The 13,073-nt window shown below is 31.7% G+C and overlaps 1 protein-coding gene across 1 annotated transcript; it reads right to left on the bottom strand.

Moving 5' to 3' along the window:
• Positions 1-6,452: 6,452 nt before the first annotated feature.
• LOC122578611 (mitochondrial thiamine diphosphate carrier 2-like) lies at positions 6,453-10,852 on the bottom strand. Its single transcript, XM_043750605.1, has 8 exons — positions 10,679-10,852; positions 10,354-10,500; positions 9,363-9,479; positions 8,730-8,841; positions 8,373-8,500; positions 7,562-7,714; positions 7,249-7,392; positions 6,453-6,873 (listed from the first exon to the last, which is right to left on the bottom strand). The coding sequence occupies exons 2-8, from the start codon at positions 10,468-10,470 to the stop codon at positions 6,655-6,657; spliced, it is 990 nt and encodes a 329-aa protein (XP_043606540.1). The 5' UTR covers positions 10,471-10,500; positions 10,679-10,852; the 3' UTR covers positions 6,453-6,654.
• Between the last annotated feature and the right edge of the window lie 2,221 nt (positions 10,853-13,073).

Below are 13,073 nucleotides of genomic sequence, written 5' to 3'. Positions count from 1 at the left end.
CCCCACACAAATTATATGTAATAAAGGTGTAATGACTAATTAAGGGACAAGGATACACCGTCAAAATTTGGTAATTTGACAATTTTTTGTAATGTTTTCCACCAATAGTATAACACCATGTGTTTAGTAGCTAGAATTTTGCCAACTTTTGTCAAAATCTTACCAGATTGAAGAGTGTGCCAAAATGCCAAAACTTGTCAAACACACACACAGAAAGGATCACAAGCTTGCATTTACGAGCCAAAAAAGATGCTAATACTTACCAAAATCGGCTAGATATGGCCTATTGGAGTTGTCCGTGCTACTTGCCCATTATTGCCAATGAAAAAGGTGCAAAGGAGCCAACATGTCAATACTTGCCATGGGTTATTTGGACCAAGGCATTTGCAAACTAAGTTTAAGGCTATCTTCATTTGATTCATCAATTTGTCGAAGCATATTAACCACCTCAACAATATCGAACTGTTCAAGCACAAAGAATTAATAAACTGAACTTATTTTCCCTCCCACCTAATACAATGGAAACTCAATTTATTCAAAAACAACGTCGTCATTCGTATTAATTAAAATGCACATTACGTTAACTAAAAAACAAATTGAAAAGTGGCTCCACATATATTGTTTGCTTCCAGAACATACAACTGCGAACAAACCGACACTCTAATGTCAACAAACTAAAACCCGGTTTGCCCGCCAATTTCTAAACCAACATGGGGTATGAGGTTATCTATTGGAGATATCCTTATAGGTTGCAACTTGAACCAAATTGCTACTTTTGTATTGCGACTTTATTTATTGTGTTGATGACATGGGTAAGGTTCACGTGAGAATCATTCACATATTAACATAGGTATATTAAGTACATTTGATCAGTTTATATGTGAATGAATTTGTTCACATATACAATTAACATATGAACATCAAATTATAAATTAAAGATTTTCATGGTTCTTTCAATTTAATTGATTCTCACATGAACCTTTTCCTTGGTGACATTTCAAAAGTATATAGTTCGTTTAGACATTTACAGTTACGTTTTTCACTGTCTAAATATATATACTTCTTTCCTTCAATGGTACGTTCTTATGTATTTTACATTATAAAGTATTAACTTATTTCTTTCTTTTTTCATTTAGGAGGTTGATCATTGAAATGTCTTTTTTTATTCAGTAATTTAAATACTTTCATTTAATATATTTATAATTAATATATTTAATGAAATTATTAAAATTTTAGAACAACTACACTAATTATTTTTACGTCAATTATTTTTATTATCACGTCGTTCCATTGTATGGACTCGCTATGTATATTTAATGAATCAATGATATTTGAGACAGGTGAAACATGTTGTTTGTTAAATAAAAAGGACGAGTAGGATCGAATATATGGTGATATAGCTATATATATATTTCCTTTGTGAAATATATAAGGGAAAAGGGAATGTAAGGTTGTCCGACACCTAAGTTTAGGTGTAGAACCCCTCACATACTAATATTTTATTATTTCTTGTTTAATAAATAAATGCATGGACCTCATGATTTTTATGGATTAAAAAAATAATATGTGAGTGTTCCACATCTAAGCTTAGATACCCGACAGCCTTATATTATATTCCCATCCCCAAATATATAATATCGAATCAAAGACTAACAAACTTATAGAGTAATTTAGTGGCATGTGGCAACTTGAGAGTAACTAAGCTTTTGTTACATCATATCAAAGATAACATCAAATCTGTCCAATGCATGCTTGATATATTGAGCGTGGCCTAGTAGTAGTCCCATGTGCTTTATTAAAGTAGGCAGTCAGATTAGGGGTTGCATCAACCACATATCACTAATTATTGGAGAAAAAAGGTGACCTATGAAATCTTCAACTTTTAAGTTCGTGGGATACTTTCGTTTCGATCCTTATTCTTCTTTCCGAAAATCGGACATCGATCAATTTTTTATTTTTTTTTAACATTCAAAAAATTTTATTAAGATAAAAACAAGCGAAAAACTAGGGTACAAAAGATCAAAATAAAAACATACACTTAGGAAAAATATAGGATCAAAAGTTAAAGCTACACCATTTTTGCCAATTAATTCCAGGTTTTGAGCCTCTATGCGATAACCATAGGAAGCTAGGTGACTTGAGTTCCTTTACCAAAAAGCGCAAAGATGATGATTTGTTTGAGAAAATGCGATCATTTCTGGATTTCCAAATTACCCATACATATGTGAGGATGATTAAGCTGATGGGTTTCCTCAAGTAGTGGTTGATGCTCAGGTCATTGTGGAGTTCGAACAGTTCACGAATGGGGATGATGGAGGTCGAGTCCAGTTCCATGTCCATAGAAAGAAAAGGCCATCACCCGTACATTGGGGATGATGGACATCGATCACTTCGTTTATGTTTTATCATCTATTCATCTCATGTCGACATCTATAAACTAACATGCCAATTAATCCTTAACAACAACTTATCACTTCCGTTATCATCTTTTTCTTATCATCTAATTTTTTTAATTAAGAAGACATGCATGTTAAACGAAACTTGTTTTGAAATTCGAAACCCACTCGTCATCACTCATTCGTCGCTTCACCAAATCAACTCACCGATGTTGTCGTGCCAATGACATCTGGTTGAGCCAACTGATGCTCACCGTTAAAACAAGTTTTTTTAAGCTTAGATCATATAATCGTATTTTATTCGCATTTTATATATCTGAACATTTAAAATAAAAAATGATATCCTCACAATATCTATCGTTTACCCATAAACAACAATGCATGCATGTTTAATAGAAGGGGATTGGAATACAAGTCTGTAGGTATTTAAAATAGGTATGAAACACATGCATATTGTTTTTTTAATTTATAAAATTCATACGGGCCATGTGATTTATTTAAAATTCAACAAATATTAAAAAATTAATATGTGAAAAGTTCCACACCTAAGTTTAGGTACCGAACAACCTTATATTCACTTTTCTCCTAATATAATTATTATATACTCTAACTAAGAAGAAAGACATCACTTTTCTTTGTAATAAAATCTAACTTAAATGCATATCTATACTCCATTGTCCATAACTAAAGAGTCCCCAACCATTTTTTTTTCCCTACGAAATTCATCCAATCTAATTAATTCATCTGTCTTATTTATTTAACAATTTTAAATAATTCCAATTAATATATTTGTACTAATAGATTTTTCAACCCCTTAAAATTATTACACAACTCTCTTATACACCAATTAATTTTACATTAATAGCCATACCATAATTAACATTGCATCGTGCGGGACATACATTAAGTTTATTTAGCTAGATTGTTTAGTGTTGTTTACACTTATAAAATCAATCTTTTATCTTTAACTAGACATTTCAAACTATGTTCTTTTTCTTTTCTTTTTTTTCGCTTGCTTGAAAATTAAAATGAAATATTTGTTGCACATATAGTTGTATAAACTCAGTCAAAAGCACAGCATCATATGGCAAAAGCAAAAAGTAATTACTATAAAAAATAAAATCAAAGAGGGAGAGGGGAAGGAAATAATAATAATAGCTGGATGACTTTCGGCAACTACTAGAAGAAGAAGAATTTAGATTCAAACATTGCGGCTGCTGACAATGCATAATGTCCTTTTGACCTTTTTGCCTTTCTTACAACTCATCATCAGAACAGGCCTGTTACTTCAACAGTTTTGGAATTTTTCTTCACATACTAAAGATCATGCGAGAAATTAAAATTATATATCACAAAGCTCAGTAATTGAGTATCAATTTTATATGTTTTGAAGTCTAGAATTCAATACATGAGAAAAATTTTTTTAATAATTCATAAATATTTTGAGTCCTGTAGAAGAGGTATATTTTATCTCAATTAAATATCGTGTCTTCATGGGTTTAGTTAGAGGTTTCCCCTCCTACTAGTTATTGAGGGTAAGAGGGTTCTTTATGCGGACCAGGTTAAGACAACGTAAACTAGATCTCCTATTCCGAGCAAATTAGCCACACCTTAAAAATAGAATGTATCACATACATGAAAATATAAAATATTATATACCTCTATTAAGAGGTAACGAATTATGAACAGTGAAACTGATGAACAGTGAAACAGGCTGACAGGTAGCTACGTATTTACATTCTAGCCTGCTTAACGTTTTTTTTAAAAAAAAGTTATATTTAATATGTCAAACATTTTTACAGGTTTATCATATTGTTTTTATTTAAGATTTTTCGTCTATCTCTAGTTATATTCTAGTTATATTCAAATGGTACACAGGTGAAAGATCAAATAGTACCTAATGTACATGTCTTTTAAAAACAAAAGATATTATAAGATCTTTTATTGTGGGTGGTAATATTGTTACGACATAAGTTAAGTATCTATAACAAAGGTATAAATTCCATTTTACAGTATAAAATTGTATAATGCAACTGTTATTGTAGATGGCTAAATGTTGTGTAGCAATATCATTCCCCTTTTATTATATTTTACATGTAAATGTAAATACGTTATCTAATATATAACTTAAAAGTTTACTATTTCTACAAGATAAAAGTTCCTTGTTTGTAATATTTCTTTTTTGTAAAAAACTAGTATTTTTACCTGGGCGTTGCCTCGGAAGAAAAACATAACTCTGGTGATAAAAGTTACAAAAACATTAAGCCAAAAAACAAAATTTGCGTGACAAAAGTTAAGAAAATAAAAGTTGTGGTTCAAAGTAAAGAAAATGAAATTTTGGTAATAAAATTTAGAAATCAAAAGTTATATCGTAAAATAAAATAAAAGAAACTTTCAGAGCAAAGTTTAAAAACAAAGTTATATGAAAAAAAGTACAAAAGTTAATAAACTTTATACCTAAAAACAAAGTTTGTATGTTGAAAGTTTAAAAAGCAAGAGTTATGTGACGAAAGGTAAAAGGGGAAATGTAAAAAAAAAAAAATTGGTGGAAAGTTTAAAAAGTAAAAGTTATGTAGTAAAAAAAAAGAAAATAAGGGTCGTTAAGTCCGTCACCTAACAGTCGTTAAGTCTGTTACCTAACCGTCGTTAAGTCTGTTAATTATGTTGGATGCTTTAAAGGCTTGTACCTTATGCTAAATGGGAGTACTTTTAGCTACAGTAACTCCTCTCACATTCCAACTTTAGTTTTTAGTATATATATATAATTTGTGAAAACTTCTAAATTTAAATACAATAAGTATTAAAAAAAATATAAAATAATATATTTTGGGTTCGGTTTGTTTTATCCATCGGTTTTCTCATAATAAACCGAATAGGCTTTCTAGGATAAACCAAAACTAAATTCTCGTTTTTTGGTTCGATTCTTTTTATTTAACGAATATCTTATTTTTTGTCGATAACGTTTTCATTCCTTAGGTTTCAACCGAACCAAGCAAGGGGGAACTGAAAGAGGGGCTATAGGGGGGTGCAACTTTGCAAGGCTCCCTACATGCTACAAGAGACCCGATTGCAATAGATTTTATTTAGCCCATGACCAATGATTTTGGGTCTAGCCCCCCAAAACGAAAATTACCATTACTCCATCAAAAGACGCCTACTATCCCCTTTCTTAAAAACGTCAAAGGGTTCAGTTTCTTTCTTTTTAAGTTTCCCTTTAATTTGGGCGATAACCTAAATACAGTCTATAATGTATCTAGGCTACAACATTATTACGTACTATACACATAATCATGCACTAACATTCTCAACCGCCCATCCTTCAGCATGTTTACTAGTGTATCAACAATTCTACTAAAAAAGAAATGAAACTAATGTTAATTATCAAATGAAGACCCCCTTAAAAGATCTAAGATTACATGCCAAGAGCTGGATTCAAAGGTGTACCAGAAGCAAGAGATCCACAACGTACGTAATAATGGTGGATAGTTGGCTCCTTTGGCACAAATCGACGATGCATCAACATCTCTTCCAAGGCATCAAAAGCCCAAGATACGTAGCAAAACTTTAAAACTATCTGCCAACATTAACGTTTATATAACCAACTTTTAAAGGTATCGATCAGTTGTAATATAATATAAAACTAATATTACAGTAGTTGTAAAAATATAGTTAAAGTAACCAGAGTGTCTTGTAATAATCACTCCATCAAGAAGAGATTGTTTGGAAAGTGAAACCCCAACGCTAATCAGAATTGCAATTACGGTGACTTGTTGAGAACTTGACGACATAGAAAGTCATGAATGCTGGTTCAGATATGAATACTATGTACATAATATACAACAATCAAAACGTACAACAAAGATGAATGTTTTTCGAGAAAAGAAACTATGACAGATTTGATGACCCATGAGTATAAGAAGAAAAAGGAAAAGTGTTGTCTTGATTTTGCTGAATCTAGTCAGGCTGCAGTCAAGAAGAGCGGTATCTAATAGGTTGTGAGAGACTCGGCGCAAAAAGCACACATGAAACAGATGACAAACAATGATCACACATGAATAACATAGGTATAAATTTGTATATTTATCTACCATATTCAAGGTCGATTGTTTCAAGAAATGATCGCGATTATGCTTTTCCTGAAATTACAATTTCTGGGGTGGGATGAATCACATTGAAGTTTATTGAGACTAAACCTATTTAAGATAGGTTCATTCCGCTGCTACAAAAAAAAAATTATATGGAAAAAACTATCAAAAAATCAAGTCAAGACAGACTCCACCCAATCCGACGTATACTCATAAGCAACAAATGTTACAGCACCAGCTGGTGCAGCCTTCACTATTGATGGCACTATCCCCTTGTATAATCCAGCCCACCCCTCCTTCTGCATGATCCGCCGAAGTGCATCATACATGTTTCTGTAAGCATGGGTCTCAACTCGAGCTCCATATCTCGGATGTCTTTGCAATCCTTCAATCTGTTATCAGGAAAGAAAAAAAATCCAACAAATTCATTTTATAAGATAAACCCTTAACATTTGATAAAAAGGTCAATATAGTAAAAAGGGTTCCCACATAAGATACTAAGCATAGATGTGACAGTGACAAAATTGACAGATGAGGTAGCTTGGGAACAGGTCAAAACAAATGGAATCAACACAGGTCAAGTAGGAAGGAGCCAAATTGCTTTTTACCCAAAGCTAACATTTTTTAGCAAAATTAGGAAGGAGCCAAATTGCTTTTTGCCTTAACAAGAAGAGTTAAGCAACTTTTGACCCTCTCGTTTGTAAGCTATTTTTTTTTTTTTTTTTTTGCCCATTGAACACGTTATAGAACATAACCAAGAGTTCTACCTGAAATCGCTTCTTTACCACATCAAGGGGATGACAAACAGCCTTGGCACATGATCCAGCAGCAATGCCACAAAGAAAAAGCTGAAAGCTTGATAAAGATTCTTCGGATGGTGTTGGATCCAAAGACAAGCGTGCATTCCACGCCTAAATTAAACAATCAGATAGGAGAGTTACCAGATAAGTGAACTTGTCAAAACTCAAATGATGAGAAAATGAGATACATTTGAAATTTCACATCCAAATATGTTATGCCATAGCGAGATAAGTCGTTTTACAAACTTATAACGTAATAGAGAGAGAAATAATGTAGTACCATGGTCCAACGTTTAAAGGTGTCATAAGTACCAAACTGCAAGCCAGCATAAGGAATAATCTCAACAAGGGTAGGTGTCAATCCAGCATACAACCCACGGAAACCACGGGTGTTCATAATGTCAACAAATGCAGACCTCATATTCGGATATATCTACATAAATAAAAGATATATTTAGAGAGAAAAATTAGAAGGCACTGTGACAGCTAAACCTTTTTTGAATAATATTAGATCATTTATTATATGGTCCAAGATTCGTGGGAAACAGAACACATGGAGGAAGTCTTAAACACATGACGAACCACAGATGAAGGACAGATGATAGCATTGACATAGATAAGGTGTTAGGAACCAGTAATAAGAGTTTGACTAATGACTAAGGTTTTATGAACCACCAATTGCTTCGTTGACTTTTTATAATGTACGAAGATATATTATTCAGGACCTAAATTACTCCATTTGAGTTCCTTAGAGTTGAGAAATCATACCACGCTTGATCTACATAATCAATGTTAATGCACCTGCACCATAACCATGCTCACGGAACATGAACATTTGTATTGCTAACCAGTGAAACAATCAAAGCAACAGGAACCTTATAGATGTCATATCACTACAACATACATGTAATAATATACCCATTAAGCCCCTTTATATCGCATATGCAGAATCTCAAATAGTACCGCCCTCTATAGCTTGCACCTTTAGCATGTACAATAGGTCCAAAGAGACAAAACAAGGCATATGCAGCTTTGAACTTTGGACTGCAACAAGTAGATGCAATAAAATTCCTATGTTACAATGAGCATACCTTTGGCTCGCCTTGCGAAGCTAATATAGTTCGTAGTAGATCAAAGGGGTAGGACCCAACTGTAGCAGCACACCCAGCCAGTGCACCACTCATGAAGGACAAGTATGGACTTAAATGAATGTGATCTTCTGCAAATCAGAAAAATCCATGTTTGAGAGCTGTAATAGAATACAGTAACTAAAAGACAAGATAATACAATAATGATCCAGATGCATTTATAAGAAAATCTAATACTGTCCAGCAAATAGATGAAACAAATGAAACTCTATATCCTAAAGCAAGAGTCATATCTCATACAATTACAAACCAACAAAGATTCTCTTATAGTCTTATTATGGAGGTTCATATTCAACATACCCGCCTTGGAAGAGCCAGAGGCATAAGTCTTCACTTTATGCAGCACCATAAACTGTATAGCAGTGTATGGCATGACCATGAGAAGAGCTGGGACATTACCACGCCAAAACCCCTGATATGGGAAAATAACTATGTTAAGCAAGGTCAAGGAAGAATGTACTTCGAGTATAGATGCATATATGTTGATTAGTATAACTGGATGTTGACTAATTTAGCTGATAACGAATAAGTTGACAGACACATCCTGACCTAAAAATACAAAGCCAACAAGTATAATTGGAACCTTAAACCAATATAGGAGAAGTATGAATTTCAAAGATCACTGTATATTAGGGTTCAAAGAGATGATGCGTGTCCTAAAAGTGCAAATTTTCAACTCTAAAAGAGAAGCAGCAAACCCGAAACAAACCTAGAAATATGAAGTGCTCCCATCAATTGTGAAATAGAGCATGAAATTAGTAGCAGAAAAAAGGTTCTCAATGTATCGTATATAACTCTGGCATAAAAAAAAACACTAAAAAATCATGACCAACTAGCCCCATCAAACTAAATGATATGCACACTGGCGATTACTTTCTAAAAACTCAAGTGAAACCAGACTATTTCAATTCAAAGTACTTGATAGAAACATACAGAAAGGCCTTCTTCTCTAAAGATATCTTTGGATGCTTGAACCATTCCAGTATACTTTGAGGTCCCATATAAATTTTTGCTAAGCAAAGCAAACGAAGTAGTGGGTTCCAGTTGAACCTGAAAATATAACAAACAATTATTTAATCCTGGCTATAACTACACGTTTAACAAACAACCAAAATTAGCATACATAAACAATTACACATTTTAATGAAGTGCAAAAAGCAACCATCAACGTAGATAATGCTAAATATTAGTCGCTGATGATAAGAACAACCAGAAAATGTGTGATACAGTTGAAACCTCAAATCCATCATTACCAAAGATAACTTAAAACAGTTTTCTTTCAATCTTTTATTAAACTTAACCGGCCTCATGCACTATATTTTGAGCATCCAGCGATTGCCACTACGCATCAATACTTCTAAGCTTAATGCCTTAATGTAATGAAATCAAGGAACCTCTGCATAATTGCATTACAAAATTTGTAACTAAACAGATTGAAACTCCTTTCATATACAAAGCAGCAAGAATACCCCTTTATCATCAACCCAACCACATGTAAAACTCTAATTTAGTAAACAAAATAACAGGCACCCATTTCCTTTACGGAAGGCCTCCAAAAAAGACAAATAAAAGTCCAAACAAACACATAAAGCCATAAGCCCACATCAAACACACTTCGATTTTGAAGCAACATATTGCTTGCCCTACCAAGTGTCTTGCTACTAAGTCGCTTAAACTTTGTCTAATAATCTCACCAAGTATGCACAACCGTAATTATATATTTTAATCACAAAACACACAATAATAAACCGGCATTAACCATTCAATATGTCGATTGGTATCCCAAAGTTAGGAACTTTACTATAACCACTGTGAACAAGATTCATATTCGCATTACAACAATACAAAGACAGTGATAAAGTATCGAAATTTATTCCCTAAAACAATGCTAATGTATAAAAACAACAAGTGAAGAAATTATCACCTGAAAGCGAATTTTAATAACATCTAAGGGGGACGTAATAGTCCGAGAAATTGCACCCGAAATCGAACCAGCCGTAGCATCAATAAAAGCCCTTTTAAGTTGCCCTGGCTCTTCCATCTCCTCAGATATAATATAACCAACCTTATGCTAAAAAAAAAAAAAAAACCCAATTTTATAACAAAACCAGAATTTTAAACAGCTAAATGATAATAAACTAAATTCACAATTACAGTTTGACTATTACGCAGATGTTTACATAAATAATAGATTAAATTGAAAATTTTAAAACTATGAAGAATATATAAATTGAATGAATGATGAATACCTGAGAAGGAGATGAAGAGCAGGGTCGCCGCCATAAATTATTATTGAATAAAGTCGGTCGGAATTTTAGGAGGGAGGGGGTTTTATTTTTGCCGCTCGGCGGTGGAGATGCAGACGGCGGCAATTGAAAAATAGAAGAAATTGGTTGGTTGCCTTTTGCGTAGTTACCGGGAATATGTCTCTATAATTTTGTCTTCTAAAGTTCTGTGTTATATATTATTCGAATTTTTAGGGGCCGTTTTGTTTTGATTATAAGAGGACACTCTATGATTACTAGGATTAGGATAACTAGTCACATTATTAATACATAAAACACGCTCGCAGTGGTGATGGTAATGATGATAATAACAATATGATTATTAATGTAAAAATAATTGATTTAAAATAGGGTAATATAAATATTTTAATAATTAAAGGATGTGAATGTTGTCAATAGTTTTATTAAAGTTTTTATAGATTTGTTGGTGAATAAAAAGAAGAGATATATAGTGGGTAATAGTATAGTATAATAAAGGTTTTGTTAAATAAAACATAAGAACTATAATTAAAATGAATTAAATAATTATATAAATACCATAAAATTAAATGTGAATTTTGATATGAAAGATACAATTTCATTAAATAAGGTAAGCTGTGTAAAACATTTAATAAAATAGTTATACTTTTATGATTTTATCATAAAACTAAAAAAAATACTTTTTGATATGAAAATATACAATTTATTATACACGTTAAGTTGCTAATTTTTTTTACAGGTGCAGATGGGGCTAGCCTATGTTGGCTTAGGGGGTGTTTGGTATTGCAATTACAAAACAAAATTTGCGTTTTCAAAATAGATTATGCGTTTTCAAAACTGCGTTTTAATAGCCAAAAATCATTTTTCCATACAAACACTTATTTAGATTATTTGCGTTTTACAAACGTTAGCAGATAATCACTTTATAACGCAATCTCAAACACCTTCTTAACTGAGTTCACGCCAAATAACTCTTTCGCCCGATAATTGGAGTTAGCATTTTCTTATATTTTATATGTTATAAAACCATGATATATTAATATGGTTACTATAAAACAAGTATTAAAGTAATATAAATAGGATAGGATCTTGACCTTTAGATCGTGATAAATTTGATGCACGAAGATTCACAAAGCACAAGTATATATATTGATGCACAATAATTTTCATGGTACACGATGATTTTTAGTAAATATAAATCTATTATTTTTATTTATTTATAATACTAATTGTATTGTATTTTAATTAGATTTCTTATCGATATATAGAGAGTTTTCATTTAAGAGCAGTTTTGGAAAGATTTACGTGGAAAGAATATTCTCATTTTCATATGCAATATAGCAATTTATTTTTGTACATGAAAGGTTTTTAAGGAAGGAATATATTACTCGTACTATTTTTTGTTTATCTATAATATAACTAAAAGAGGGGGTTGGGGTAAACTTGGCACCCATAATCTTCCTCTTTGAGCCTAATACTCTCTTCTCATTAATCCTCTATTTTTTTTAATATATTTAATCTATTATCTATATATGACCGACCCCTTTTATTATTTTTAATTAAAAAAACTTTATTATTTTTATCTATATCTATAAATACATATAAACCCAAAAAACCCCAAATAGCTATCGCACAAAAAGAAATTTACGTTCTAATTTTTTTTCGTTCAGAAGAAAAAAGCATTCAACTATTGTTCTTCTATCAAGGTAAGTTGGACTACCATGGTTTTTCTAATTCATATTATAATTTCATAATCATTATTATAAACTTGAGTATTGGTATGGTTTTTTGTAAGTTTATATGGAAGTTCGACTTTATAGGTTGGACTACCATGGTTTCTTTAATACATATTATAATTTCATATTAATCAATATTATGAACTTGAGTCTTTTTATGCTTTTTTCTTCAACTTATAAGTTACATCCGACTTTTTGTTCATATAATTTATATAAAGATTTCTTCATATTAATAATTATTATTGTTACTATTACTAATTTTAACTTAGTTTGTTGTCCATTATAGGTTCGTTAACAACAAAAAATAAAACCACATTAGTTCATCTTGAAGAGCTTAAACCAACACATGTTAACCATCATCTACGCCTCCGTGTTGTGCATGTATGGACTGTTCCGGAGTGGAACAACCCGAAGAAAATCAAAACGTTCGAGATGGTCTTTGTTGATGAATTGGTATGTATTTTTTCAAATTATATTGTTTACACTTTTATAGAATATATGAAACTGTCAATTTGTATTTAACTAAAGTTTGAAAAAAAGGGTAAACTAGAATCAATATATATATGAAGTTAATTTTCGTACGTTTCGTTTTTAGTTTTCGTTTTAATTGAGTTTTATATGACTTGGCTAATCTAAATAGTTGG

Source organism: Erigeron canadensis, chromosome 8 (genome assembly GCF_010389155.1).
Source record: "Erigeron canadensis isolate Cc75 chromosome 8, C_canadensis_v1, whole genome shotgun sequence".
Lineage (NCBI taxonomy): Eukaryota > Viridiplantae > Streptophyta > Magnoliopsida > Asterales > Asteraceae > Erigeron > Erigeron canadensis.
This window is presented reverse-complemented; position numbering and strand designations above follow the sequence as displayed.

Coding starts and splice junctions, on each gene's coding strand:
- LOC122578611 (XM_043750605.1), bottom strand. CDS start 10,470: ATGGAAGAGCCAGGGCAACTTAAAAGGGCTTTTATTGATGCTACGGCT. Junction 8,842..9,362: donor TTAGAGAAGAAGGCCTTTCT/GTATGTTTCTAT, acceptor TTCCCATATCAG/GGGTTTTGGCGTGGTAATGT. Junction 6,874..7,248: donor TGGTAAAGAAGCGATTTCAG/GTAGAACTCTTG, acceptor TCCTGATAACAG/ATTGAAGGATTGCAAAGACA.